Source organism: Onychomys torridus, chromosome X (assembly GCF_903995425.1).
Source record: "Onychomys torridus chromosome X, mOncTor1.1, whole genome shotgun sequence".
NCBI lineage: Eukaryota > Metazoa > Chordata > Mammalia > Rodentia > Cricetidae > Onychomys > Onychomys torridus.
In genome coordinates this window covers 119304417-119332301 of record NC_050466.1, presented here as the reverse complement: position 1 = coordinate 119332301, position 27885 = coordinate 119304417, and the positions used below count along the sequence as shown (strand labels likewise).

Here is a 27885-nt window from a genome sequence, read left to right as displayed (position 1 = left end):
AAGATAAGGGTGATGACATTTTTAATTGGCATGCTTGGAGGAATGAGAAGTTTGATAATTGCCTGCTTGGAGGTTTTCATTAATTTGTATAGCCCCACCATAAATAGGTAGATTTTCACCACAGGCACCCCAAGTATCTCTCCCATGAAGAGCTTCGAGAATCAAGTATTCCCTATCCTAATATCTCTGTATTTTAAAAAGCAGTGTTAAACATGAAGTAAACTTTCATTTCTATGCAGTCTATAAGTCAGATGGACAGAGCAAGACTCCCACACAAGTCTCTGCCAGACCTGATGTCTATGATAGAAAGGAATGGATACATAGACAAGCTCTTTAAAAACTTAAATAGGCATGAGGGACTCCATGCATATAGGGAAGAGAGTGTTAAAATGACACCCAGATTTCTCCTTTGGGCACCTAGGCATATGGTAAATATAGGATTAAGAAGATAAGGGAAAAAATAACAAGTTTAAGGGAGAGGATGTTTTAGCTTTGGCCCTGTATGAAGTATCTGTGAGGCATCTAGGTAAAATGCGCAGGAATTTGGAAGACTGGACAGAACTGTGGAATAAAGATATACATTGAATGATAGATGAGGTTATAGGCATGGATGAAATATCCAGATAGAATGTGCCAGATGAGAAAAGAAACAATAAAAAAGAGAAGAGAATAATAAATGGGTCAGCTTGGGAAATTTTTACAGTAAGTCTCATCCAGATTCCTCACCTACACAATCATGAGTGCAATTAGATGGTTATTAAGACCCAACTTAGAGAGAGCTTTATTCTACAACAATGCCTAACTTGGACATTGGATGTTGCAGTAGTGAGTAGAGCATAAGGGGATAACATAACCGACGAGCAGCTGGAGGTCACATACAACTAAGGGAGCATTTCTCTGTCTTTTGCTTTTCTCCTTTTTTAATTCTTCTCTCATACATTATATCCCAAGCACAACTTCCCTTCCTCCACTGCTCCCCATCCCCCTACACCTTGCCCCTGCCCCAGATCTATACCTCCTCCATTTCCCTTCAGAAATGAACAGATCTCCCAGGGCTATCAACTGAACACAGCATAACCATTGCTTGTGGGAGATCTTCCCTTAATAGCAGTTTGGCATAATGTATTTATTTATACCCTTATTTTTATTTTAATGTATATATGTTTTGCTTCCATGTGTATCTGTGCACCACATGCATGCCTGGTGCCTGCAGAGGCAAAAAAAGGTGTTAATTCCCCTGGCACTAGAGTTACAGATATTTGTGAGCCATTATGTGGGTGCTAGGAATCGAATCTGGGTCCTCTGGAAGAGCAGGTGGTGCTCTTACCTGTTGAGCCATCTCTCTAGCCTCCAAAGGAACATTTTTTATAATGATGATAGATACTTGGGAATGTGTACATATTAATAGAGAACTCCTCTATAATGATGGTAGGTGCTTGGAAATGTGTATATGTTAACACAGACATGGTAGGAGAAAGAAGCATAGAGATGTAGAAGAGGGAGAAGAGAGCTAATGTATAGGGTATCTAAGAAGAGAAGATGAGATCCAAACTCTGGAGATAGGACTAATCTTGGATATAAGAATGGTGGTACACTTAAGCTTCTAAAGAAAGAAATGCTGGTCACAGTTGTGTAGCTTGTTCTGTTTGTAGGGACCCTAGCAGTGGGACCAGGATCTGTCCCTGGCACATGATCTGGCTTTTTGGAACCTATTCCCTATGGTGGGATGCCTTGCTCAGCCTTGATGTAGGAGGGAGGAGCTTGGTCCTGCCTTAACTTGTATGCCATGCATTGTTGACTCCTATGGGAGGCCTTATCATTTCTGAGGAGTGGTGGGGGGTTAGAAAAGAGGTGGGGGAGAGAACGGGAGGAGAGGAGGAAGTGGAAACTGTAGTTGATATGTCAAATAAATAAAAAAATAATAAAATAAAAAGAGATGCTTCCTCTCCCATGGATCTCTAAAAATATGAAGCTTCCCCATGTACTAGAGTAAAGACAATGTATAAAAGTTAGATAGAAATTAATTGGTATCCCAAGGATGGTTGACATGCTCCTTATCAGGATTACTTACAAAACAGAAAGTAACTGGTATCTATATATACTTTGGACTAGCAACTGGATTACCTTCTGCTAAAGCCATTTATGAACACTAAAGCCACACCTCCACAGAGTTGAGCTGGTCTGGGCCCCATGGGCTTTCAGAATAATAAGGGCTGTAGGTTGGTTTGTGGTATATAATTGTATCACAAAAACACTTTGACGTCCCCTTTGATAGCCACAGACTTCTCATGCTAAGGAAAAGATGTGTCAATGGAAAGTGGAAAAGCAACTCAATATAACATTAAACCTCTCTAAAATTATCTATTATGGAAAATTGGAACTATAACATGAATCTTAGATGGCCTTATAATAAAAAACCCAGAGCCAGATATCAGGGTGAAAGCTGAAAGATCAGAGAAGCAGAATAGCCAGCCACTAGCTTACCTCTATGAAATCTTCAGCCTCAAGAGAGCGAGTTCCTGTTTCCTCATGCCTTATATACCTTTCTGTGTCCTGCGATATTACTTCCTGGGATTAAAGGCATGTGTCACCACTGCCTTGTTCTGCTTCTCTCATGTAGCCCAGTGTGGCCTTGAACTTTAGAGATCCAGGAAGATCTCTGCCTCCCAAGTGATAGAATTAAAGGTGTGTGCCACCACGGCCTGACCTGTATTTCTAATTTAGTGGCTGGCTCTGTTCTCTGATCCCCAGGTAATCTTTATTAGGGTACACAATATATCACCACATTTCTCCTTTTTTGTCTAAAATAATAAAAGAAGGCTGTAACTAATATAAGAGAAATTATACACAATAAGTATAATAAGTATATACAATATACACAGTCAAGAATTACATTAACAATATCCAGTCCATTAACATTTGACCAATTCAGACAAAAAAGCCCTCATTTATTTATCCTATTTTAGTGAGTCCAAAATGCACCTAGTTCACTTCCTATCCTAATTTGTATTACCAACTGAAAACTATCTTTTGATGTCTTTCAAACTTACATATTTTACACCTCTTTAGTGAGTTTCTGTTTTGAATTTGTTAACAAGGAAAACTAAACTAATCTTCAACTCCATCAGAGACCAGAGAAGGAAATAATATTAACTGAGTAAGGAGGAAGTGCAAACAAATGACTTCCAAAAAATGTGAGAAATGAGAGAAACAGCTGGTTGCCTGGACAGTCACCCAAGATTTGTCTGCAACGTTGGGGCATTCCAGTTCACTGGGGCTCATTGTCTCTGTGGTTGGATAATCAAAATGAGGGAAACAGGTTTCTTTTATACTATCTTTGCTCCTACCAGGACTATTACAGAGGCAATCCATTCCACTACAATAGAAAAAAATAAAGAAAAATCTCAATACCATGTGATATCCATGGCCCAACTATTATAGGAGAAGAGTAAGAATATGTATGCCTCTTGTGTTACAGGGAGCCTACTGGAGATGAACATTCAGATACAGTTTATAGCCAATTGAAAGTCTTTATTCCAGCCCTCTGGGACTACATTCAGGTGTTGGGGACCCAAGAGTAGCACTGAACATTTAGAGCAGGGGCTTATAAAGGTAAAACCCACATCTTGGTATCTTGCTTTGTACCTTCAGGGGAAGGTTTTGGGAAATCAAGTGGTTTAACTGAAACTAAGGTAAGCTGGTAGCTGGAGGGGAAGGTTTTACACAAGCAAGCAGTTTAACAGAAGCTAAGTTAGCTGAGGCATCTTGATCTTGGTTTACTTTAACAGAGTTGGATAATTTTCCATGGGACTCTCCATCAAGGAGATAAAATTCTAGTCAAGCCTAAAATGGCCTCAGCAGGAATACAAGGTGGAAAAGAATCTCTGCACTGCCTTGACCTGTCACATGTGTTTGTTTAAAAGCAAATTTGGAAGAATATGCACCAAATAGAACTACAGGGAGAGAGGGAGGAAACTTTCACATTGACTTTTTTCCTTTCTGTGGTTGAAAGTTGTTTTTTAATAGAATATATATTTTATAAATAATATTAAAAGAAATTATTTTAAGAGGACATACAATAAATGTTAGCAACTTATACAAAAATATCAAAATAATTTCCCTGATATTTCTCTTGCATCAAGTCTCCTGCCTAGCCCTTGAGCTTCTACACCTCCTTGGCTTGCCAGCTCCTATCCTCCAAAATAGGAGCTATCTTTTTGCATGAGATTTGATTTACTCCCTTCCATTGAACATATTTTTTCAGGTACTGGGAGTTGAATCCAAGGAACCAGGGAACTTAAGCATTCTCAGCCAGACCAGCCCTCTTCTCTTCAGACCTGAGCTACTCAGCTTCTTACAGAGCTCCTTCCCTCCCCTTCCAAACTAACAAAACATCCTACAGTGCCTTTCTGGTGCAAAGACAGTTCCTGCTGGGAGAAGAACTATTTGATTTTCTCTCAGACTTATCTCCTCTTCTCCACATGGGGGAGAGTTCCTCAGGCTACTGATTTTAGTGGAACTCTGTGCAGAGAGTCTGGGAGATTTCTCTTCAAGTTAAGACTCTGCAGATGTTGACTCATTTAAACCTCACTACAGTGCTATGGAGAACCTCCCGTTATTGTCTTCACTTTACCAATGTGGAAGCTGAAGCACACTGAGGATAATCACTTTCCCAAATTTGTATACCTGCTAAGGGAAGAAATACACAAACCATGCCTTTCTTCCTTTGTTTACCATTACAGGGTACAAAACCCTGGCTAACCACCTTGATACATAATATAACACATTATAATTGAAATGTAATTTCTCTAAAAGCAGAGCTATATGTAGTTCAAGGGTAGACTACTTGCCTACTATATTTAAGTCCCTGGCTTTGAGCCTTAGCACTGAAAAATAAACTTCGTATACCACTAAGCCACTGCCTGATGAAGTCCAAAAGGTGCATTGAGATCATGATTTAATTAGCACAGCTTTGCTTGTTCAAACTAAACCAATATATCCTTGAGAAGTGGTGTAGCCCCACCAAAGGAAGGTTTATAGTAGTCAAAAGAGGGTAGTGATGCACTTTCATTACAGTAGGAGAACATGGGACCAGCTCTCCTCAACATCTCAAGATGTGGTATTCAGCTAGGGTAAAGATGAAGTGGTTGGAACTATGGGTTCGAATTCTGTATACACTATCTTGAGGCAAAATTCTTTCATTGGTCTTTAGCCTGAGAGTCTGCATCAGTTTTGAGGAAGAAGAATTGCTGTGATCAGTGATTGTTCCTTTTCTTAAAGGTGTTCTGAATCTGGAGACCTCATTGCTGTTCCATGTTTGGAGGTGGAGGGCAAGCTTTCCATACAGCTTGTTTCACAGCAATTATAATCTCCTCCGTTTATATACTTCAGAAACAATGATAGAATGAATGCTTAAGTCACCATGATACATATTTCCCTACTATTACCCTTGTATGCTGAAGAAATAGGCAATCAGCAGACTTCTAATAAGGGTTGAGAGTACTCAAGTACCTATAATCAGATGGATTAGTCATCTTTCAAGTCAGAGATGGAAGAGAATGGACTGCTCTTGTGAGTGGTTGGTAGTCTCGATAAGATGTTATTGTGGGGTGTGTGAGGATAGTGGTATGGGAGACAGAAGTAGAAAGACACAAGAAAAACTATAGAAATACATGATGGGGCATGCTGACAGCAGGTGAATGAGAGTCACAGATAACACCCATCTTAAGATTTTGATTAGAACTGGGAATGTCATTCAGTGGTAAAGTGCATGCCTATGCACAAGAACTTAGGTTCATCTTCAGCATCAAAAAGAAACTTGTTGATTTCAACAGCTAGTGAACTATGGTAATATTTGCTGAAAAAGAAGCAACTGAAATGGAAATAACAGAGGAGCAGATTTTTTTTTTGGAATTTATTTAAATTTTATTTATTTTTAGATGTATAAGTGTTTTTTGGTTGCTTCTCTGTATCTGTACCATGTGCATTGACCCTGAAGGCCAGAAGGGGGCATTAGATCCTCTGAAGCTGGACCTACAGACAGTTATAAGCTACTTAATGCAAGTGCTGGAAACCAAACTTACTAGAGCCTCTGCAAGGTAAGCCAGGGATCTTAACTGCTGAGCCATCCCTCCAGGCTAGGGAGCATTTGTTTTTAATTCTGTTTTGAGGGTGTTTGATTTACGTTGCTTATTGTTTTAATCCAAGTAGGTGTGTGATATGCACAATTGGTTATGAGTCTGGACTCCATAGAAGAGACTAGAGTAGAACAGATATTTTGGAAAATAGTATGAAGTACCATGGGGATAAATACCAACCAGCAAACACAGAACTGGATAATAATGAAAAATCTGCCTTTCATGCAAGCTTGTAGAATTCAAGCAATCCCTAATGGTAATTTTATGGCCAAAGTGTATATACTGTGTGTAAAATGAAAGATTGAAAATAAATGTAATAATTTAATAAATAATACTGTAAGTAAAAGAGAAAAGAGACTATAGATTGGTAGAAGACAAAATAAGTGATAGGAAAATCAATTCAAAAGTCAAGTTATATGTACAAAAGAATTGCCCAAAATAAAGACAAATGCATGAACTAAAATATATATATTTGTAATATGTATTACTTTTTTTGTTTTGTTTTTTCGAGATAGGGTTTCTCTGTGTAGCTTTGAGCCTTTTCCTGGAACTCACTTGGTAATCCAGGCTGGCTTCAAACTCACAGAGATGCACCTGCCTCTGCCTCCCAAGTGCTGGGATTAAAGACATATGCCACAGCATTAAAACATGTACAGAGGCTGGCCTAGTCTACAGAGTGATTTCCAGGACAGCTGGGATTACACAGAGAAACCCTGCCTTGAAAAACCAAAAATTAATTAATTATTTAGTAGATAAATAAAACATGAACAATTCTTGAAGATGTTGATGAGTAGATGACGTTTCATTACAATATTCTCTAAACTCTTGTGTGCTTGAAAAATTCCATGAAAAACAATTAGTACAATCATTTGAAAACTTAATAATTTGGAAAATTTCATAAAGCTGAATTGACTCTTACGTATTAAAGTCTCCAGTAGCTCAGAGATAAAAGAGTATTAAAGGCAAGTTTGGAAATGAGGAAGAGGCCTGAATGTGAAGCAGTGCTATCAAGTAGGTCATACCAAGGGCTGCCCTCCCTCCCTACTCTGCTAGGACAGGTGATGTATATTTTACCTGCTCAAACATAAAACAAAAAAATCATCTTTAATTGACTTGTGCACACCACATATCCCATACTTGTTTTAATACAGATATGTAATATTACCTTTAAAAGTTTTTGTTTTCAGAACAAGGGGATCAAACATCAATGAAAAGCTGTGGCCCAGGTGATCCAGCATCTCAGAGTGCCTTTCCTCTGAGCTGTTTCCTCTGAGCTCTGCATCTAGAACAGCTTCAAGGTTGCTGGCTGAGATGGTCCAGCCTCACAGACTATTCCACCCAGGACTTCAAATAAGCCTTTCACGTTCATTGCATAGAGACTGGACAACAAATAATATAGCTAATTCTCCCAGGACTTGACCATTATCCCAATTTTCCCAGGGTTTCCTTGTTGCTTCCAGACCACAGGAAGCAGTCTAGAAAATATGATGCCTAAATTCCCAAGTGGTAGGAATGGGTGGGTTTGGGTTTTGCAGTTGATTATGGATGTTTATCATCATTTAAGAGGGTTGGTGACAAGTTGTTATTGGTAATGGTTAGAAAAAAGGTAAACAAAGGAGATTAGATTTAGGGATCTCTTTCTGAAGGGAAAAGAGGGGATATGATATAGAAATGATGGGATAAAAGGGTGTACTATTGAGTCCACTTTTGAACAACCACTAGTCTCAAATATTTTACGTTGGTATGGATTTTTGTATATTCATATAAACTTAAGGTTATTTTGTTAGAACATACTCTATATGTTTCTATTCTTGTTTAAGGTATTGTGCCTATGCAGGTCACATAAAAATATAATGTAAAGTTTTAGTCCTTTACAAAGCTATTATTATAAGCTATTTAGGATAATTAAGAAATGCAAGTTAGTAGTTAGTCATCTATAACAATCAAACTCGTAGTTGTATTAGGTATGTTTTCAAGGCTAAACATATATATTTTAAATAGATAGATGGTCTTCAAACACTTCAAAGACCTATAGCATATGGCATTTAAGATGTTTTAGTAACATAAAGCTTTTCATGTCAGTGAGACACATCTGCTCCTGGCAATACCAATCTACTTCAGAGAAGATGATGTACATTGAAGAAACTCCATATGGAGTATGCTTTCTTTGTGGCAAAAGTTAGCCACTGAGCAAGAAACTGCCTTGCTTTGACTGCTGACAGTATGCTGTCCAAATTGGACAAGCATGACACAAAAGGTGACTGCTGAATTTTGCCAAGACAAGGTAGGACAGTTCTTCAAAAATTTCTCCTTCATAGAAAAGTCTGTCAGATATTCTAGACTTATAGGCTGAAGATGGATACCCCAATGCTACAGAGGAACCTTGGGTGACTGTCCAGGAAGCCATCTGTTTCTATCATTTCTTACAATTTTTGAAGTTGTTTGGAGTGTACTTCCTGTTTACTAAGGTAATATATCTTCCGGGGTCTTTGATGGAATTGAAAACAGATAGTCATAGTTACAGTTTTCTTTAGCTATGATAGAAGGTAAATTAGATAAAGAACTTTGGACTCATCAAGATAGGATAGATAATGGAGTATTTTCTCTGAAATTGCCAAATACAAATGGATTGAATGTTATAAATGTAATTCTTACCTGAAAATTGTTCTTATTGTATATAGTTTTACTGTGTTGATATTAATCCTTTCCTTTTTATTTAGACAGGGGGAAATGTTGCAGAATAATCTTTTTGTACACTGTGAATATGTGTCTTTGCCAAGGCACCTTCTGATTGGTTTAATAAAAAGCTAAATGGCCATTAGCTAGGCAGGAGATGCAGGTGGGAGAGGGAGAGACAGAGAGAACTCTGGGAAGAAGAAAGATGGAGTCACCAGCAGATGAGAGGGAATGGACATGCAAGAAAAGTGGTAAAAGCCATGAATCACATGGCAACACGTAGATGAATGGAGATGGGTTAATTTAAATTATAAGAGCTAGTTAGAAACAAGCCTAAGCTATTGGCCAAGCTTTTATAATTAATAAAAAGTCTCCATGTCATTATTTGGGAGCTGGCAGGAGGGACAGAAAAATCTGCCTATACACATTTGTAAAAATGTTCTTTTACCATAAAGACTCCATGAAATTACTTCCACATTGGAACATGGATTTGGGGGCACCTAAATCCCTTTTACAAGGCCATGGTCACTCAGATTTGACTCTAAACAAGCTAGCTATTCCTGTTTGAGTTGAGAACTGTATTTTTTAACACACAAATACTATATATACTTTTTTCATCCATCTCAATTCCTTTCCCATACCATGCCTAGATAACTAAAATGTCTCATTTCCAAATTGGTTCATAGAAGCACTGATCTTTCCCTGACTTTCTGTCTTATATTAGGTCATGAAGAAACTTTCTGATTACCTTTTGCCTATAATAAGTCACAAGACACTCCTCATTCCAAAGGGATCTGTGCTGTTCAGGGAAGCCAAGAAGAATCTGAACAGGATAGTCATTGCTAGTTTTTCTCCACAGGGTAGGCTCTCTATCCCTAAAATACTAATTAGATGTGTAATAGTGAAATGCAGAGAGAGATTTATTCAATGTGACAATATTGGGAAGAGGAACAGATATCCCCAAGTCTATGTCTTGGGTAACCACATGAGCTTTAGGTTTAAATAGAGGAAGACTGGGCCAAGGGGCAGGGTGTGCATAATTAAGCAGGTCTCCTCTGAGTGTTACCTACTTGACTGTATTGCCTCAGTTCTGGTTCTGCAGGGTGGTCTGAAGAAGTCCTTATTGCTATAAGTGCTTAAGAGATTCAATCTGGCACACTGCAGTTGGTTACTTCTACATTTATGTGTAGCTGTGCTATCATAGAGAATTGCCCTCGTCTGAGGGAACGTCCTTCCTGTGAGGTTCTGCTATTCCTAAAACCCATGATGATTGTAGAGAGGTGAATGATGCATGGAGGCACTCCTTAAATGATGAACATGCTTGTGTGCAGAGGTTAACAGGTAGCCCAAGGGAAAGGGGGAAAGACACAAAACAAAGGCAGAAATGCCAGTTTTTTTCCTCTTGATATCTTCCTGTTGAAGGTACATAGTTTTCTTTTTCTTTTTTTGTTTCAATTATTTTAAGACCATGTAGCCCAGGCTGTCCTGGAATTCTCTATGTAAACTAGGCTGGCCTTGAACTCAAGGAGATCTGCCTGCCTCTCCCTCCAGAGTGCTGGGATAAAAGCACACCCCACTCCACTCAGTTAGTACATATTTCTTGAATGAAGGAAAATTCAGTGTCCTACAATGTGAAATAGAAACGAACACTTTGCATCATTTTTGGTGAAATAAAAGTCCACACACTTTCAGGTTTGTGTAGTTAAAAGGATGGGGCAGGAAGCCAAGAAGATGACTGGCAGAGGTTTTCCAATCACTGATCTGTACTGAATCTCCCAGGCAACTGCAATGAAAGGAATGGCAATGGTACCTTCAGCGTGTGCCTCTCTTGAAAGTTACCTACTTTCAGAGTCAAATTATTGCTTCACAAAATGTAAACCTGAGGAAGTCACCCCAAAACATAGCATAAGACTGTGAAAAGGTGAGCAGAAATAATCTTATAATCTGGGATTCAGGATAGATTTGAGAGTGCTAGAGAAAAGGAAAAAGCTGTAAACCTGAAAGAGGGTTAAGGAGGCTCCTGTAGCTGTGGCGGTCTGAGCGACCTAGGCAGGAAGAGGTAGGGGATTAGCGCCCCCTCCCCACACACACTCTAGCCCCTGAGATATGGAAGTGAGTGTGAGAAGCCCAGAATTATTCCAGAAGGATGCAATAAATGGGCCCCTTGAACCTTTGCCTCTGGCAAGTTCTCAGCCAAAGGATCCCAGGAACACAAGCCCTTCTTCTCTCCTGCTCTTGGAAGTTAAGGAGGCTGGGGCTTTTGGATAACATGAAGTGCTGGAGCAAGGGAGGTGGTAATGGGCAGAGCTAAGAAGGTTGACTCCCCCACATCTCCAAGAAATGAGTGTGGCTTCAGCAAAGGGGGTGGAAATGATATGGGGGGAGGGGAGGTGAAACAGGACCAGAGGCCAGGCCCAAGCAGAGCCAAGTAGGTGATTCTAGCAGAAGCACTGGAAGGCAAGTTGTGAGTGCAGCATCCCAGAGAGGCCTGCATAGGTTGCATGTAGCAGCTGGCCTCTACTTCTCACTGGGGCCTCAGCCTGAGCTCCCGATGTCCCTATCGAGTGGGCCATAGAGCCTACAAACATAGCCAGAGTCTCAACCACAGACCACAGTGACCTAGGTTCTATGTGAAACTTGCTGTCTACAATTGTTACTAGACTTCCTGTTCTGCCTGCCTTCCATCCTGATCGGCATGAGCTCTCTACATCCTTGTTTCTACCTGGCCAGCTGTGTGCTTCCTCTCCCTGACATGCCAGCTGCCATAGCTGCACACTCTCTCTTGGACCTGTGCAAACCCTATTATATTGGGGTAAAATGATCCAGATTGAGGCTGCAGAGATATCTCAGCAGTTAAGGGTACTTTATGCCCTTGAATACCTAGATTTAGTTCTAGTACCTACCCCTTAGAAACTCCAGTTCCAGGGGATCTGATGCCCTCTTCTGGCCTCTATAGGCTCATAATATATGCAGGCAAAAAGTCCTACACTTCAAATAAAAATAAATCTTTTACAAATGCTTCAGTTCCTTAGATCAGCATTCATTACACTCTCCTGTCAGCCTTATATGAAATCACCCTCCATTAGTCTTAGTATAAAGACTAATGTACCCATAAGGAAAATGCTCAAAGAAAAAATATCAGATGTCATCTTCAGCCTCTGATCTCTGGCCAAGAGGTGAGGCAGAAACAGATGGACAGGGATGGCCCCTCTTTGACCCATGGTCACATTTTACAAGATACATTTGAGGCCATTGAGACATTAACTACTTGGTGCAGGTGGCTCTATGAGCAAGGAGGCTTTGAAGAGACACTTAGCTCATGTCAGTTTCCGATCTTCCCTCTAAGTAAAACACCCTACTACAACTGTTAGTTAGTCTCAGTTTTTATCTTCCCCAAAGAGATAGCATGCATGACATTAAATTCGATGCGTATGTATTCATTTATTTAGAAGTCCACAATATATACTGCTTGATGAAAAAATACATGTAGAACAGCACTTATTTGACCACTTGTATCTATACATATATATCTAGGCACACAGGTACAGGGAAATATGTAAGACATTCACCAAAGGGCTGACAATGATTGTATCAGGGTGAGAATTTCAGGTAATATGTACTTTTTCTTTTTTTTTTTCTTTTTTTTCTTTTTTTTTCACTTGGAAGGTTCAAAAAGAGACTACTTTGTGAACAGACTAAAATCACCAGAGAAAGACACACGGAGAAACACAACCATTAAGCAATCAGAGGGATGAATAAGCAAGGAATGATGTGGGGCCGCCCTCCCCATTATGTGGTATACAAGTCTGCTTTTCCTTCCCCAAGCAAACTGGTTTTGAAGTAATTCCTTCGAAGCCCACCCCATCCCTGTTTGTTTCAGAATAAGCTTCTGAGGAGGGTTAAACACTGATCTGGGGCTGAATTTCACACCTTAGTATGGTGTAGAGGGTTTTGATCTCTCCATATGAGTCAGCTCCTGCAGAGTGACTATCAGATTCTCAAAAACCTGGGCCTTGTTGCTGGTGTTGTCACAGGTTTCTTTTGCATGGCCCTCTTCACCACAGTGCGGACAGCGGATTGGATACTTTCGCTTTCTGTTTCTACGCAGATCCCCAGGCCCATTATTCCTTTGCCCAGATCCACTGCTAGTGGAAGGAGACTCATCATCAAAATTGATGGGGGAGTCAATAGCTAGCATCTGATCCTGAATGAAGTCTCTGCTTCTGAGGGATGGGGCACCTGGGGATGACAGTGGAGGGACAGACTCCACCAGGATCACATCTTCATCTGAGTCATCCTGGGAATCATCTATCTCTATTACATTGCAATCAGCACCGCCTATCACTATAGGCAGGGAGCCCTGAAACACTACAGGGCTGGCTGCCCTCTCCATTACTGACTCAGATCTTCTGGGCCGCTTCTGAGCAAACAAAGTGTTATCCCATTCTTCTTCCTCCCTTACCATCCTGATTAACTCCAGGAAGTCGGGAAGGCATTCCTGCTCATTATGCGCATGCATTTGGAGAAGACTCTTAAGCTTGATGCGCAGGTCCCTACTCAGCTCAGCCCCTACAAGGAGCTGGTGAAGTCGAATCCTGTTTGCATCTCTCTCAGCAAGGACCCCTGCCTGAATAGCATTTTGCAGCTGCACCTCTAAACGGATCACGTATAGGGACGGTTTCTCTCCATGGGCCTGCAGGGTGTTTAAAAATTTACCGTGTGCCGTTACACTGCTCTCAGACTCCCCAAACACCAACTTCATTGCTCGCAAAAAATCTGCCACATTTAGATCGGGATTGGAAGCCTGCAGCAAACGCATGATCTCCCGAGCAGGGCCCCTAAGGGTTCTCATCAGGCGTTTGAGCTTTTCCTCCTCAGACATATGCCAGTCTGGAAGGACCTCATGGACCTGGCTTAGCCAGTTCTCAAAGGTTTCTTCCCCCTGGGCCAGCTCTGCCCTCCCAGAGAACAACTTCATGTTTCTCTCTGCTATGTTGGCTATCAAAGGACCAAGACTTCTCCCCAGGGCCCTCATCATGGAATGGGCCAAAGGCAGAAAAGCTGAATTCTGCCTTCGGCTGTTACCCATCCGAGCAAGGATGCTAGCCATGTCTGACAACAATTGGATATCTGAATACAAGATGCTTGGGCTCTCTGTGAACAAAACCAGCCCAATCGGCAGCAACGTTCCTGGGCAGTATCTCCCTCGTGTTTGGGTAGTAACTGTAAAAGAAAGAAAGAAAAAAAAAAAGCTCAAAACCACAATGGACTTGGAAAGAAGCTTCTAATCACCTTTTCTACAGTCTTGTATATTTGCTCAGTGCCCTAAAACTACTCAGCAGGAAACTGGCACTTACAACCTTGAGAAGCAATAAGATTTCTCTGTCCTAGTGAGGCCTTTGTCAGAGCCACATACATTTACTCCCTCCTCACTGTACCCCACCTTACTCACGGCCTGTTCTCTAGGAGAGGCAACAACTGTTGCTTGGAATTCTAGCTGCCTTTTGGAGCCCATACTAGGCTCTCAAAATAGAGGGCAATAGAGTAAGCCTCACAGAATTATGTTAATGAGTAAGGCCTTAAAAGCTATTAGGTCACAACGCTCCCCTCCCCCTTTTTTGATTCTTACCAGAGCTCGAAAACTGGCCTTCACTTTTATTTAATGCAGCCTCTGCAACAGGTGCTTTCCGTGTGGGTTCTGGTTCTGGGTAGGGTTGATCTCTGTCCACGGGCTTCTCAGATCCGGGTGCTCGGAACCTCTAGGTTAGACTGCGCCACAGCAAACGGAAGGGAAAAGAAGGAGGGTCTGAGACGTCAGAAGCAGTCTCATCCTTCCTTCAGCGACTCCATTGTTGCCAGAAGGAAAAACCCTACAGAATAAAAGCCAAAGGGCCCGCCCCTCCCCCAACAGGCTTCACTCGGGTAACCAGCGGCCTACCAGTTCTGCAATCAGCCACACAGAATTCAAGTTTGCAATCGGCTTTGATGGGCTGCCATGGAGAAAAAGAAGAGACGTTGGATACCCTCCCGCCCCCGTATCTATCCCCGAAGAATTGAGAGAAAAGGGACTTCGGAACAGACCAATTGTGAATTTTTCCTTCGGCCCTTTGCTACCTTCCGCGGGGGGGGGGGGGGGGGGGGAGGGGAGTCTTCTCTCCCATCAAAGCAAATCCTACCCTTAGCTCACCTCCCCCCACCATGTAGCCCGACTACTAGGGTGTTCACCCCCTTGCCTCGAAATTGCCTGTTCTGAAGCCCCAAATGGTAAGGTTTCATCCTCCCATCTCCACCTTATGCGGTTGCACCTCCCTTTCTTTACCTGGACTTCGTAGATGAACGGCGGATGGATAACCAGGCGCCAGGAATAGCTGTGTCGTCTCTTAGGCCCTGCAGGGAAAGTATGGCGCCTCGGCCACTGAGCTGTCTAGGCTACCCAATGGAGCTGGGCCGCCCAGCCAGGGATAACGCAGTCGCCGCCGCGGTTTCCAAGGCAGCTGTTGCTGCCCCCGCCTGCTCTCCAGTTCAGCCTGCAGAGCTGCAGCGGCTGCTTTTAGCCTCTGCCCATTGAGACAAAAGAGCGTGACGAGAGCAGTGGCGTGGCCAATCAGCGGTGCGCGGGGGCGGCCTCCCCGCAAAGCCTGGGCCAGGATGCTAATGCCTGCCAGAGGGGGGAACCTGCTCGAGGGGGCTGCGGCAGACTGGCGCGGGAGCGGGCGCGGCGTCAAGTGCAGCTCGGACTCACGGACCTGGCCCATTTACATTTCACTCGTGAGTTTGCAGCTTCCCCTCTCTTCCCTTCTTCCTATCGCCTTCTGCCTTGGCTCTCCTCCGCTGCTTTGCGACCCGATGACTTAAACACGAGGTGGGACCGAAAGCAAGTGAACAATGAGAGTTCTTCACCTTTGTATAGGGGGAAGAGGGTAGCATTTGCCGAGCGCTTTCGGTGTGCCAGCGCGCTTGCACGGACATCTCATTTATTCTTCTCACCAGTCTTGTGATAAAACGTCACAGTGTGCCCATTTAACAGAGAGGGGGATGTAAGCACCTAGGCAGTATGGGTAGGAAGTACAGAATTAACAGCTCACACTCAAGCCCTGGCTTCTAACCCCTCTCTGGTGTCAGATTAAGGGTTAGTGGACAAAAGCCAAAATGAGGATGAAAGGACCCGTTTAGGGCTATATAAAATTAATGAACTGTTGTCTACAACTTACGGATGAGAAAACTGAGCCACCATGAGCTTGGGCATCTTGTCCCCGTATCATGCACCAAATAAGCTAATAGCGTCGGATTTTGCTACCCGGTCTGTTGTTCTGTTGATGGCAGCGTTTTCCTCTGTGTTGATGCCAACACTCTGCCCTGCTTGTCTGCCCAGAGAGCCCATTTTCACCCTTACGTACATATTCACAGCCTATCTCAGCAGCTTTGCTAAGGTGACAGTTGTACTGAGGAGGGGAGTGAGAAGAGATGGAAAAGAAGAGGAAGGCAACCTTCATGATATGCATTATACCAAAGAGGAAACTGAGGTAGTTTTCTGGTCACATTTTTTTACACAAAACTAAACCACCTGTTTATAAAAATATCAGCGTTTTTCTAGGACCCCAAAGGAAATCAGACTCAGAGATGACTTGTCTAAAATCACAGGGTGAAGCCAGAGCTTTCAATCCAGAATTCATGCTACAAACTAAAGCATGGGTGCCCAGCTGGCTATCACAGTATGATTTTGAGGGCTTGTTAGAAATTCACATTCCTGGGCTCCAGTTCTGGGGATTTGGCTTTCCTGGGACTGGGGATGAAAAAACTGTCATTTGTATTTTACCTGTTGCTATAATTGATTCTGGGTTGTAGAGAGTCTGGGAACCACTGTTCTAAACACCACGCCATACTGAAGGCTATCAAAAAATGGGCCTGCCACTTAAATGTTTGTCCATAGCCTATTTGTATGAAAATCCCAGAACAGAAGTCCCTACATCAAATCTTTCTTGAAACTGCATGCAAAGGATTCGAACCCTTCTTTCTGATACCATCACTCTGTGAATTTTCACATGGGCCCATGGCCCCCAAACAGTTAAGAAACACTGCCCTACAATCTTCAAAACATCTTCCCTTTCAACACCTGCTTGAGGAAGAAGTGTTAGAAACAAAACACCATTTGACCTAACCCACACCACAGCTCTCAGCCGCTGATATAGCTCTTTCATTTCCTGGCTCAAGGATAGGTTGCTAGGCTGCCCTTCTGTGAGCTCTTCAGGGGACTTCTCCTTTGCTGGCTTTGGCATCACTGGCCCTAAAGAAGGAGCAACTCCATGGAAACGGCATGCAAGGCTGTCCAGAGTGAATGGGCCGTGAAGCTAGAGGCTAGAAAACCTGCTCCATTTCCCTTGCCTTCTGCTTCTTAGACAACAGGTACCAACCACTTCTCTGTGTAGATGGTGGGTGGCTAGAAGGCCCCTAGGCAGGGTTTACTATCAACTCCTGATGCTTGGAAGCACAGGAACCGGTTGAAATCCTGCAATTTCTGTTGGCTTCATCTTCAACCTGCTAAGGTACTGTCTGCCTTTTTTTGTTTTGTTTTGTTTTTTTTTCGAGACAAGGTTTCTCTGTGTAGCTTTGCACCTTTTCCCTGGAACTCACTTGGTAGCCCAGGCTGGCCTCGAACTCACAGAGATCCACCTGGCTCTGCCTCCCGAGTGCTGGGACTAAAGGCGTGCGCCACCACTGCCCTCTTATTTACAACTGTAATGACTAGACTTGTCATAAGCAATCCAAATTTGAAAGGAAGCATCATTTGTATAGTATAATCATCCATTGTAGTCCTTCCTTTGGGGATGGAACAGTGGGGTAGAGGTGACGGAAAGTAGGGAGTGGTAAAGGCATATAGGAGGCAGGTGACTCACCTTGGAGAGTTAGGAGTGGGTCTGGGAGTAACTAATCGGTTTTCTTCATACTCTTGCTTCTGTTTCCTAGAACCATGATGTTAGACCACAACCCCACAGCAGACACTTGCTCTGTGTTTCCATTTGCTTCATCACCAAAGTAAATATTATGTTGGACCTGGTGGGTAGGATCAAGAAACTAAGGATAGACCTGAGAGTTTGGATTTTAAAAAAATGAAAAGAATGGATTGTGTATAGGATTAGATGTTGAAGCAAGAACGTTTTAGAGCAAAGTTACCAGCAAGGTCCATTGGGATACAGAACATCTCCTATCTCTGGCCACATGTGCGAGAGTGGGCACCAAAGGATGGTTCTAATGAGGCCACATTTTCCAATTTTGACAAATGAACCTTAAAAGCTTGAAGGTTAGGAGGTAAAGCTTTCAGATGAAATAATAGTGGCTACTTTTGGCAGCAGACCTCCTCTATGCCAGGAACTTTCTATCTGTTATCTCATATAAACTTCTCAGCAGCCCTGCTGACACAGGCATGGTATACCATTTTTCAAAGGAGAGGAGTGAGTGTTTCAGAGAGTGAAGTCGCTTCTGTAAGGCCATGCTACTTGGGAGTGGAACCAGTGGGATGCTAGCCCAGGGCTGCCAAACTCTAGAACCCATGAATACTTTCCTTTTCCATGTTGAGGGGGAAAGCATAAATGCATCCTGCAGAGCTAGATATGCAGTTCAGTGGAAGATTATTTTCTTAATATGTGAAAAATAAAACAAAATAAAGCAAAACCCTGATTTTGGTCCCTAAGACTTAAAAAAAAAAAAAAAGAAAAAGGATAAAAGGAACCATCCTAATACAATAAAGATCCTAATATAGCCACTAAAACGTGTTAGCAATTTTGTCATGATTTGATCTTAGCTGCCACCACATCTTCCTAAAATAATAAATATAAAACAATAATGATAGTAAGGTTCAGAGAGTTGAGGAGAACTAGTCAGGGTCACAAGACTAAGGAATGGCAGAGCAGAATTCAGAGTGTTGTCTGACTCCAGTGTTTTGTTCTCTACAGCATACATCGGTGGGGAAAGTAAATGTGGCCATCATGAGGACTCCTTTCTGTTAGCCTCCGCTATGTCTGGTTCTGTGTGTTTGTTCTCTTGTTAGTGTTTTGTTTTCCACCACCACCACCATGGGCTGTTGTGTCTTCACAGAGTACATACTCCTTTAGTCAAAGCCAGGTAAGTGGCAAGCAGGAACACATCCAGAGTTCTATGGGAGCCAGGGCAGGTCTTCTATGAATGTGAATGCAAAGCCTAAACATGATGTTCTAGGAGACCCTGCCCCGTCAACATTCATTTCCTCCTTTAGATCTCTTCCTCGGTCCAAAACACTTGTTTCCACTCCTCCACCTAACAAGAGGTGACTTATTTAAGTCACACTTTTTCCTGAGAACATTTTTATTAACACATATTAATTGCATATTTCAGTGCGCTGGGAAGTCTTAAAAACTCCTCTGGAGAGAGTGACTCCTGACTTTTGTAGATCTCTAGCATTAGAGTGGGGTCAGTGTAATGTTGCCTTATATGAATATAGCCTGCATCAATCATATTGAACCAGCCTTCTTATGCCCTCTTACCTTCCCAATCCCTAATAATTGCTCTTCTACTTTCAGATCTACGATTTTTAAGTTTCCACATATAAAAAGAGCATGCTGTATTTGACTTCCTGTTCCTGACTAATTTCACTTAGCATGGTAGCATCCAGGCCCTTCCATTCTGCTGCAAATGAAGGATTTCACTCTTTGTGGCTGAATAATACTCCACTGTACTATGTACCTCATTTCCATTATCCATTTGTTAATGAGCACTTAGACTGATTCTGTAATAATCATTGTGGATAGTGTGGAAATAAACTTGACAATTCAGGTGTCTCTTTTGTAGGCCTATTTTATTTTTTTCCAGGTATATATCAGGAGTGGAATAGCTGAACCATTGGCTTTATCTATTTTTACTTTTTTTTAAACATTGATTTATTATGTAGACAGTGTTTTGTCTGCATGTATGCCTGCACACCAGAAGAGGGCACCAGATTCCATTACAGATGGTTGTTAGCCACCATGTGGTTGCTGGGTATTGAACTCAGGACCTCTGGAAGAGCAGCCAGTGCTCTTAACCTCTGAGATATCTCTCTAGCCCCTATTTTGACTTTTTTGAGGAGCCTTCATACTGATATCCATAGTTTCTATGCTAATTTATATACTCATAAGGAGTGTTATATGGTTGTCTTTTCTCCACATCCTTGCCACGGTTGAGTTTTCCCTGTGCTGGACAAAATAAATTGTTCTTGTCTTTCTTCTTCTTGATTATTTTTATTTTGTTTTCTAGTGTGGTTCAGTCCATTGCTGAACTGTCTATCCCCACTAAACTCCCATGTCCTTGAAGACAGGCACCAAATTCTATCCATCTTTAAGTCCATAGTGATTTAACAACGACTTGAAAGGTGATCAATATGTGCAACTGAGCAAAGGACTGGCTGAGAAGTCCCCCAAATGAAGAGATAGATGTAGGACTGAGTCTTAAGATGCCCATCTATGATACCCATCTTCACTAGACTAGCATGCGAAGTCTTAGTTGCCATCTGCTCAGTTGATTAGGTTTGTAGACATAGGAGACAGATCATAGGGTCAAGGCAGGCTCCAAGCCCATTCTTCATCCCACACTTTGAAATTAATGTTAGGGTGCCAGGTTCTCCTGGAAGATTCTGTTGAGCCTTAGAATTCATAGAAGAAAGACCTTCCCAGCCTCCCATAGGAACAGTTTGAGCATACTACTTCATATGGCTCTAGCTGGTCTTCAGGAACATGAGCTCTGTGAAGACAGATAATGAGGTTGGGGATAATCTTTTTTGATACCTTTGAAAATTAAGGTCACCAAGTCATAATTTTCAGCAACTTTATTGCATTTTATGTTACTAATCTTTACAGCAGCCCTCTGTTAGACCTTTTTGTCACCACTTTGTAGCAGAAGAATGTGAGACAGTGAAATTCCTGCCTTTCCCCAGATCACACAGCTAAGAAAGTGGTGGAGGTGGGGGCTGGCGAGATGGCTCAGCAGTTAAGAGCACTGGCTGTTCTTCCTGAGGTCCTGAGTTCAATTCTCAGCACCCACATGGTGGCTCACAACCATCTGTAATGAGATCTGGTGCCTTCTTCTGGCCTGAAGACAGAACACTATATACATAATAAATAAATTTAAAAAAAGAAGAAAGTGGTGGAGGCAGAATTCAGTTCTAGGTTTGCCCCCCAAAGTGTCTTCAAAGAAAAATCCACAAGAAAAATATGAACTTTCTTTCCTGTGTAAAATACAGATAACTAGATCTCTACAATGCTGTGTGAGATATTTAAGGTAAGGCGCTTTTAAATTACTGTTCACTTTCAATCCCTCAAAACTGTTTGCATAAATGGTAAGAGGAATAGGTGGTACAAAAGTTCAGCTTCATTATCAGCCAGAGGTAAAAAACAAAACAAAACCCTCACATAGCCAATTTTGGGGATGACTACAGAACAATTTTCCCTGCCTGATAATTCTATAAGTAAAGTAAAGGAGGCTCCAAGAGGTCATGAACTTTCTAAAGTCATATAAAATGTTAAAAACAGAACCAGGCTTTCCGATACGGTTGTGCCAAACCGTTTTCCTTCTACTAAGTCAGACTGCCTTATGGAGTGGATGAACAGATCTTTATAAAAAGGAGGGCAGGAACTGGTGTTTTATTCAACTCAGGGTTAGAAGATGTGCGGACCCTTTATTTCATCCCTTGTTAAGGCCAAGGTAAGATGTGGAAGGGAGAGCAGTGAAATGGTCCAGGCTCCTGTAGCTGTGGCGGTCTGAGCGACCTAGGCAGGAAGAGGTAGGGGATTAGCGCCCCCTCCCCACACACACTCTAGCCCCTGAGATATGGAAGTGAGTGTGAGAAGCCCAGAATTATTCCAGAAGGATGCAATAAATGGGCCCCTTGAACCTTTGCCTCTGGCAAGTTCTCAGCCAAAGGATCCCAGGAACACAAGCCCTTCTTCTCTCCTGCTCTTGGAAGTTAAGGAGGCTGGGGCTTTTGGATAACATGAAGTGCTGGAGCAAGGGAGGTGGTAATGGGCAGAGCTAAGAAGGTTGACTCCCCCACACCTCCAAGAAATGAGTGTGGCTTCAGCAAAGGGGGTGGAAATGATATGGGGGGAGGGGAGGTGAAACAGGACCAGAGGCCAGGCCCAAGCAGAGCCAAGTAGGTGATTCTAGCAGAAGCACTGGAAGGCAAGTTGTGAGTGCAGCATCCCAGAGAGGCCTGCATAGGTTGCATGTAGCAGCTGGCCTCTACTTCTCACTGGGGCCTCAGCCTGAGCTCCCGATGTCCCTATCGAGTGGGCCATAGAGCCTACAAACATAGGCAGAGTCTCAACCACAGACCACAGTGACCTAGGTTCTGTGTGAAACTTGCTGTCTACAATTGTTACTAGACTTCCTGTTCTGCCTGCCTTCCATCCTGATCGGCATGAGCTCTCTACATCCTTGTTTCTACCTGGCCAGCTGTGTGCTTCCTCTCCCTGACATGCCAGCTGCCATAGCTGCACACTCTCTCTTTTCAGACATGTACAAACCTATCCTCTCCGCTATAGACCCCCTTCCTTCCCTCCCTCCCCTCCTTCCTTCTCCACGCTTTCTTTCCTGTTTCTGTCTTTCCTGACAAGGTTTCACTTGTTTCTCAGCTAGCTTTTGAAATTCAGTTTCAAGTGTGATCCCCCTACCTCATCCTCCCTTGTAACTCTGACTACAGCTACAGACTACTGCATCTAGCTCTTGTTTCTCTCTTGATTGTAAAGTTTCTTCTCTGTCTTGGCCCCCAAACTGTTTCTAATACTACTTCTCCATGTCTTAAGATTTCTTAAGTGAGGTCTTATGTTTCCTTGGTTGAACTTGATAAGTAGTTGAGGATGGCCTTGAACTTCTCATCCTCCTGTCTTTACTTCCTAAGTGATGGGTTACACACTTGCAACATTATGTACAGTTTTGGGGATCAAATACAGGCCTTCATGAACAGTAGGAAAGCACTCCCTCAAGTGAGCTACATCCCCTGATGATGCTACTTTGATTATCATATGTGTGGATCATGACTGGTGCTTCTGGTATGCAGTGAGTAGTAGCCAGGAACACCGATCAACATCCTTCAGTGGCTAAGACAGACACTAAGACAAAGAATTCTCTTGCCCCAAATGTCAGCAGAGCTCAAAATGAGAAACCCTGCTGTATTATGTAGCTATACACATAAAAGATACAGTTTGAAAATTGCCAGGTACTGAGCCATGTCACATGGAACTTCCAGAAGCAGCTGCTCTTTCCTTCCTTCAGTCAGGGAGGAGTGGGGTGTTGTCATGAGACAGTTTGTGCAGGGTTTTAGAGCAGTAGGTGAATCAGTAATGGGCTTGTTCTGAAAAAGTGGGGATCCAAGCTTGGATCCCTAGCACCCACATAAACATGCCAGGCACGGTGGCACATGCATGTATCCTAGCACTGGGAAGGCAATGCCAATTGGTGTGATCCAGGTTCAGAGACATACCCTATTTCAAAAAATAAGTTGGAGACCTGTAGAAGACAGCCAGCATCAATTTCTAGCCTCTACAAGTGTACACATGCATACACACACACATACACATGAACACTAACATAAACATATCACACACACACACACACACACACACACACACACACACACACACACACCAAAAACGTTGTGGAGTGGAGCCTGTGAGTCTGGTTGTACAGTTGTACACTTGCCTTGCACACATAAGGCCTGGGTTCAACCTGGAGCACAGCACACAGTAGATTCGGAAAGAGAGAAAAAACTTACTTATCTAGTAGGTAACAAAGAGCAAAGTTTGGGGATGGAGCAACAGACAGCTCAGCAGAAGGCCAAGATTCAGTTCCTAGCCCCATGTCAGGTGACTCAAGCTGGCTGTAACTCCAGGAGTTCCAGTGGCCTTTTCTGGCCTCTTGGGTGCGCATGCCCAGGCACGCATGCAAGCACAAATGCACATTTTTTTCTTTCTTTTTTTCTTTTCTGGAGCTGAGGACCAAACCCAGGGCCTTGCACTTGCTAGGCAAGCATTCTGCCACTGAACTAAATCCCCAACCCCAAATTTATTTATTTGTATTTTATGTTGATTGGTGGTTTGTTTGTTTGTTTGTTTGTTTTTTTGGTTTTGGTTTTTTTGTTTTGTTTTTTTGTTTTTTGGTTTTTTTTTGGTTTTTTGGTTTTTTTGAGACAGGGTTTCTCTGTGTAGCTTTGTGCCTTTCCTGGATCTCGCTCTGTAGACCAGGCTGGCCTTGAACTCACAAAGATCCACCTGGCTCTGCCTCCTGAGTGCTGGAATTGAAGGCATGCACCACCACTGCCAGGCTGATTGGTGTGTTGGTTTTTTGTTTTATTTTTTAAGATTTATTTATTTATTATGTACACAGAAGAAGGTGCCAGATACCATTACAGATGGTTGTGAGCCACCATGTGGGTGCTGGAAATTAAACTCAGAACCTCTGAAAGAATAGTCGGTGCTCTTAACCTCTGAGCCATCTCTCCAGCCCACAAATGTGCATTTTTAAAATGCAAAGTTTTGTGGAAAGAATAGAATGCAATGGGTTTTTAAGCCCTCTTTCCCCCTTTCTATGATTTTCAGTCATAATTTTCTGAATGTTTGAATTTTACTGTGTCACCAAATACCACAGCGGTGACTGTCAAGGGAAATCAAGTAAACTTTTGATTTAGGTTGATGAATTATTAATTTCCTAATGGCATGTCTGTTCTTAGGAACTTTCAAAAGTGTTTCCTGACATGTGAGTTTCTCATGGTGCTGTGTCAGACCACACCAGGAAAACACTTGTGAAGACATGGAAAATAGTCAGCCTAACTTCTTGTCTCCTTTTGCTAGTTTCTTCCATCTGCATCCAGTTGTCCTCAGCATGGAGGAGCAGGACAAGTCTGCTGGGAAGGAGCTTCAACACAGGACACGAGCAGAAGTTCCAGGAAAGAAAATCTGGCACTCACAGGCCTACACCCTGGGGGCCATCTCCAACTTTATGTCTACTTTTCTCACCTTTCCTATCTATAAGGTTGTGTTCCGGCAGCAGATCCATGCTATGGCAGTGTCAGAGGCTGTGAGACAGCTTTGGCATGAAGGCCCTCAGCACTTCTACCGGGGCATCTACCCCCCTCTTCTCTCCAAGACCCTGCAAGGGACTCTGTTGTTCGGCACTTATGATAGTCTGTTGTGCTTACTCTCCCCTGTGGGGCCACACTCCCTGGGACAGCGCTGGACTGCAGGGCTCATGTCTGGTGTGGTAGAAGCTGTGGCACTCAGCCCCTTTGAAAGGGTACAAAATGTGCTTCAGGATGCTCGCAAGCAGGCTTGCTTCCCCAGCACCTCCAGCATTCTCAAGGAATTCAATTCTTATGGGCTTTGGGGGCGGCTGTCACTGGGCTATTATCGTGGTTTCTGGCCAGTCCTTGTCAGAAACAGCCTGGGAAGTGCTCTCTATTTCTCCTTCAAGGATCCTATCCAGGATGTCTTGACAAGGCAAGGCCTGCCCCATTGGGTTCCTGCTTTGGTGTCTGGTAGTGTCAATGGAACGATCACCTGCCTGGTTCTGTATCCTCTGATTGTGCTGGTTGCCAATATGCAGTCTCATATTGGCTGGCAGAGAATGCCAAGCCTGTGGGCCTCTGCACAAGATGTGTGGGACACTCGAGGTCGAAAAATACTCCTGATATACAGAGGAGGATCTCTGATTATTCTCAGGTCCAGTGTGACCTGGGGTCTTACTACTGCTATCCATGACTTCTTGCAGAGAAAGGCTCACACCAAGAAAGATGAAAAAAGAGATGAAAGACTGACTAAATGAAGTGTGACCATGGCATCTTTGTTTTAAGTCTTCACTCTTGGTTGTGTATAGTATATTTCTTTGGCTCGGTTCCCTAATACAACCGTTACTTAGTATCAGTAATCTGTTGCTGCATGGGAGAAGCTCCTAACTTTTCACCTGTTAGTCACAGACAAAGCCTATCAGATTCCTTAGTCAAAGAAGGAACATCTCCCTAGTCTATACTCAGCTTCAGTAGCCCAGAACCTGGAGCCTTTAAATAAGCTGTAGCCCAGATTAAATATAATTCCTTTAAGGATTTTTTTTTTTTTTTTAGTAAGAGGATGCTTTTAAAGAAGACCCTACTCGGGTACTGAGATCTTTCTATGTGTCCTCCTGACCAAACCAAGTGGAACTCCAATTTCGATGAACTTGTACTATATTTTCCTGACATTGCTCACTGCCATTCTTACTTCAAGTGATGGGGGTTCCACTTTGGGGGTACCTGCTCTGATTACAAACCCCAGATTAGGTTTACTTCAACCATCTGGTACCACAAAAACTGATGATGATGCTGGAGATGGGATTGAGGAGATTTGGTGCCTGGATAGAACGAATAAAGGCTTTGAAGTAAGAGATTGAATTAATTTAATCACATGCCAAATAGAGAAAAATATTACTGTAGGTGGTTTGTTGTTATCTGTTAGGACTATTTTTTTTTTTTTTTAGATAGTAAAGTGATTATGTTCCCTACAAACCATTTAAGTTTCCATAAGAGACCCGGAACTAACATGACCGTATCTCTTCACAATTAACTGCTAATTTTGTTGATGTGGACAACTATATAGTAACCACAGCCTAATGATCTTAGCCTGTCATTCAGAGCCATTGCCAATATGGACCCCATATAACTTTCTGCATATTATTACACCATATGCATGGACTGCATAGGCTAGCCAAATGCGTTGCTTTTCTCTCCCCAGACATTCCAAGATCTCACCCATGGCCATACTCTGGCCCACACTGTCTCGCTACAGGAACTGCCCTCCCCACACACTAAAAGGCCTCCAATTTCCAAAAGTCCAGCTCCATTGCTACTGTCTGTATGGAGCCCCTTCTCTATATTCTCCCACCTGAATGTGACATAAGTTTTGTGATACCCCCTTCCAACAGTTCGTCAACATGCACTGATTCCATTATGTCACTGATCCCATGTGGTCCTATGTTCTTGCTGTTCTTCAATACCTCCTACTAGACTGTAAACTTCTTGAAAGCAGGGATTCTTATATGCATTTTTAAATCCTCCATTGTGCCTAGGTGCTCAATAAAGTTGGTGAATTATTGAATTGATCATCAAGCTGTGATATGGTCTATATCCTCAGGGTGCTATCCCTATTACATGAAGATAATGTTACTGACTCATCGTCAACAAGACACATGCCTTTGGGATGTGTTTGTTTTCTTTTAATAGTGGATTTAGTTTTGTGCTAATGATGATGCCAATGATAACAGTAACAATAATAATAAAATTATGTTCAACCAGAATATTTGGTGAGTTTGTGTTATTTACAACATGCTAGCTACTATAACATTAGCACTAAAATTTTCACAAGCAGAATCACATTGCATAGCTGTCCTATCTCTTTTATCTCTAGAATTTTTAGTATTTCCAAGATGGCATGTGTTGCAGTTCTTGCTTTGTACATGATATCATGATAAATTCCTCAACCTGCACCTCCTCACTGAACCAAAGTCCTTTATAATGACCAACATGTCTAGAGATCAGAATTCATCAGAATACTACAGGCATTAAAGACAGGACTGAGCCAGGCCGTGGTGGCGCACGCCTTCAATCCCAGCACTCGGGAGGCAGAGGCAGGCAGATCTCTGTGAGTTCGAGGCCAGCCTGGTCTACCAAGTGAGTTCCAGGAAAGGCACAAAGCTACACAGAGAAACCCTGTCTCGAAAAACCAAAAAAAAAAAAAAAAAAAAGGATTGTTGGGCTATAAGAATGCTAGTCTTTGCCAAGAAGGTCAATAGAAAGTGGACTTCCTGAAGTGTCATAGATGAACTTCCACACAGTAGATGTGAGTGGGCTGGGACAATGTTGTTAGACTTTCTTACCTACAGATTCTGCATCTTTGGATTTAATAATTTTGGCCAAAAATATTTGGGGGAATTACATATGTAGCCGGAAGGTTTAGTCCTGCCCCGCCCAGCACTGAGGTCCTGCAGCTGCTTACAAAATAATCATTCAGAGATTTAATATTAATTATCAACTTGTATGGCCTAT

The 27885-nt window shown here is 42.6% G+C and overlaps 2 protein-coding genes across 18 annotated transcripts in view; one reads left to right on the top strand and one right to left on the bottom strand.

Annotated features, from left to right (window-relative positions):
• Slc25a53 (solute carrier family 25 member 53) overlaps positions 1-27137 on the top strand; it is a 98065-nt gene extending 70928 nt beyond the window's left edge. For 11 of the 16 annotated variants that reach the window (XM_036175011.1, XM_036175012.1, XM_036175010.1 and 8 more), the window contains one exon: positions 24665-27137. In XM_036175011.1, coding sequence (XP_036030904.1) covers positions 24696-25634 — 939 coding nt within the window. In that variant the 5' untranslated portion in view covers positions 24665-24695 and the 3' untranslated portion in view covers positions 25635-27137. Of the gene's footprint in view, positions 1-4264; positions 6618-15479; positions 15582-16911; positions 17217-17241; positions 17357-18654; positions 18933-24664 lie in introns of those variants that run through there. The other 5 variants (XM_036175019.1, XM_036175015.1, XM_036175018.1 and 2 more) reach the window with 5 other exon arrangements.
• Positions 12230-15382, bottom strand: Zcchc18 (zinc finger CCHC-type containing 18). Of its 2 annotated transcripts, XM_036175002.1 has the most exons (4): positions 15133-15382; positions 14752-14803; positions 14443-14582; positions 12230-14036 (listed from the first exon to the last, which is right to left on the bottom strand). In XM_036175002.1, the coding sequence occupies exon 4, from the start codon at positions 13921-13923 to the stop codon at positions 12745-12747; it is 1179 nt and encodes a 392-aa protein (XP_036030895.1). In that variant the 5' UTR covers positions 13924-14036; positions 14443-14582; positions 14752-14803; positions 15133-15382; the 3' UTR covers positions 12230-12744. The 2 variants fall into 2 exon arrangements, with proteins under 2 accessions (XP_036030895.1, XP_036030896.1); XM_036175003.1 differs by lacking the exon at positions 14752-14803.
• Positions 27138-27885: the final 748 nt, after the last annotated feature.

Excerpts from the sequence above, each read along its gene's own strand:
- Zcchc18 (XM_036175002.1), bottom strand. The coding sequence starts at position 13,923 with ATGGCTAGCATCCTTGCTCGGATGGGTAACAGCCGAAGGCAGAATTCA.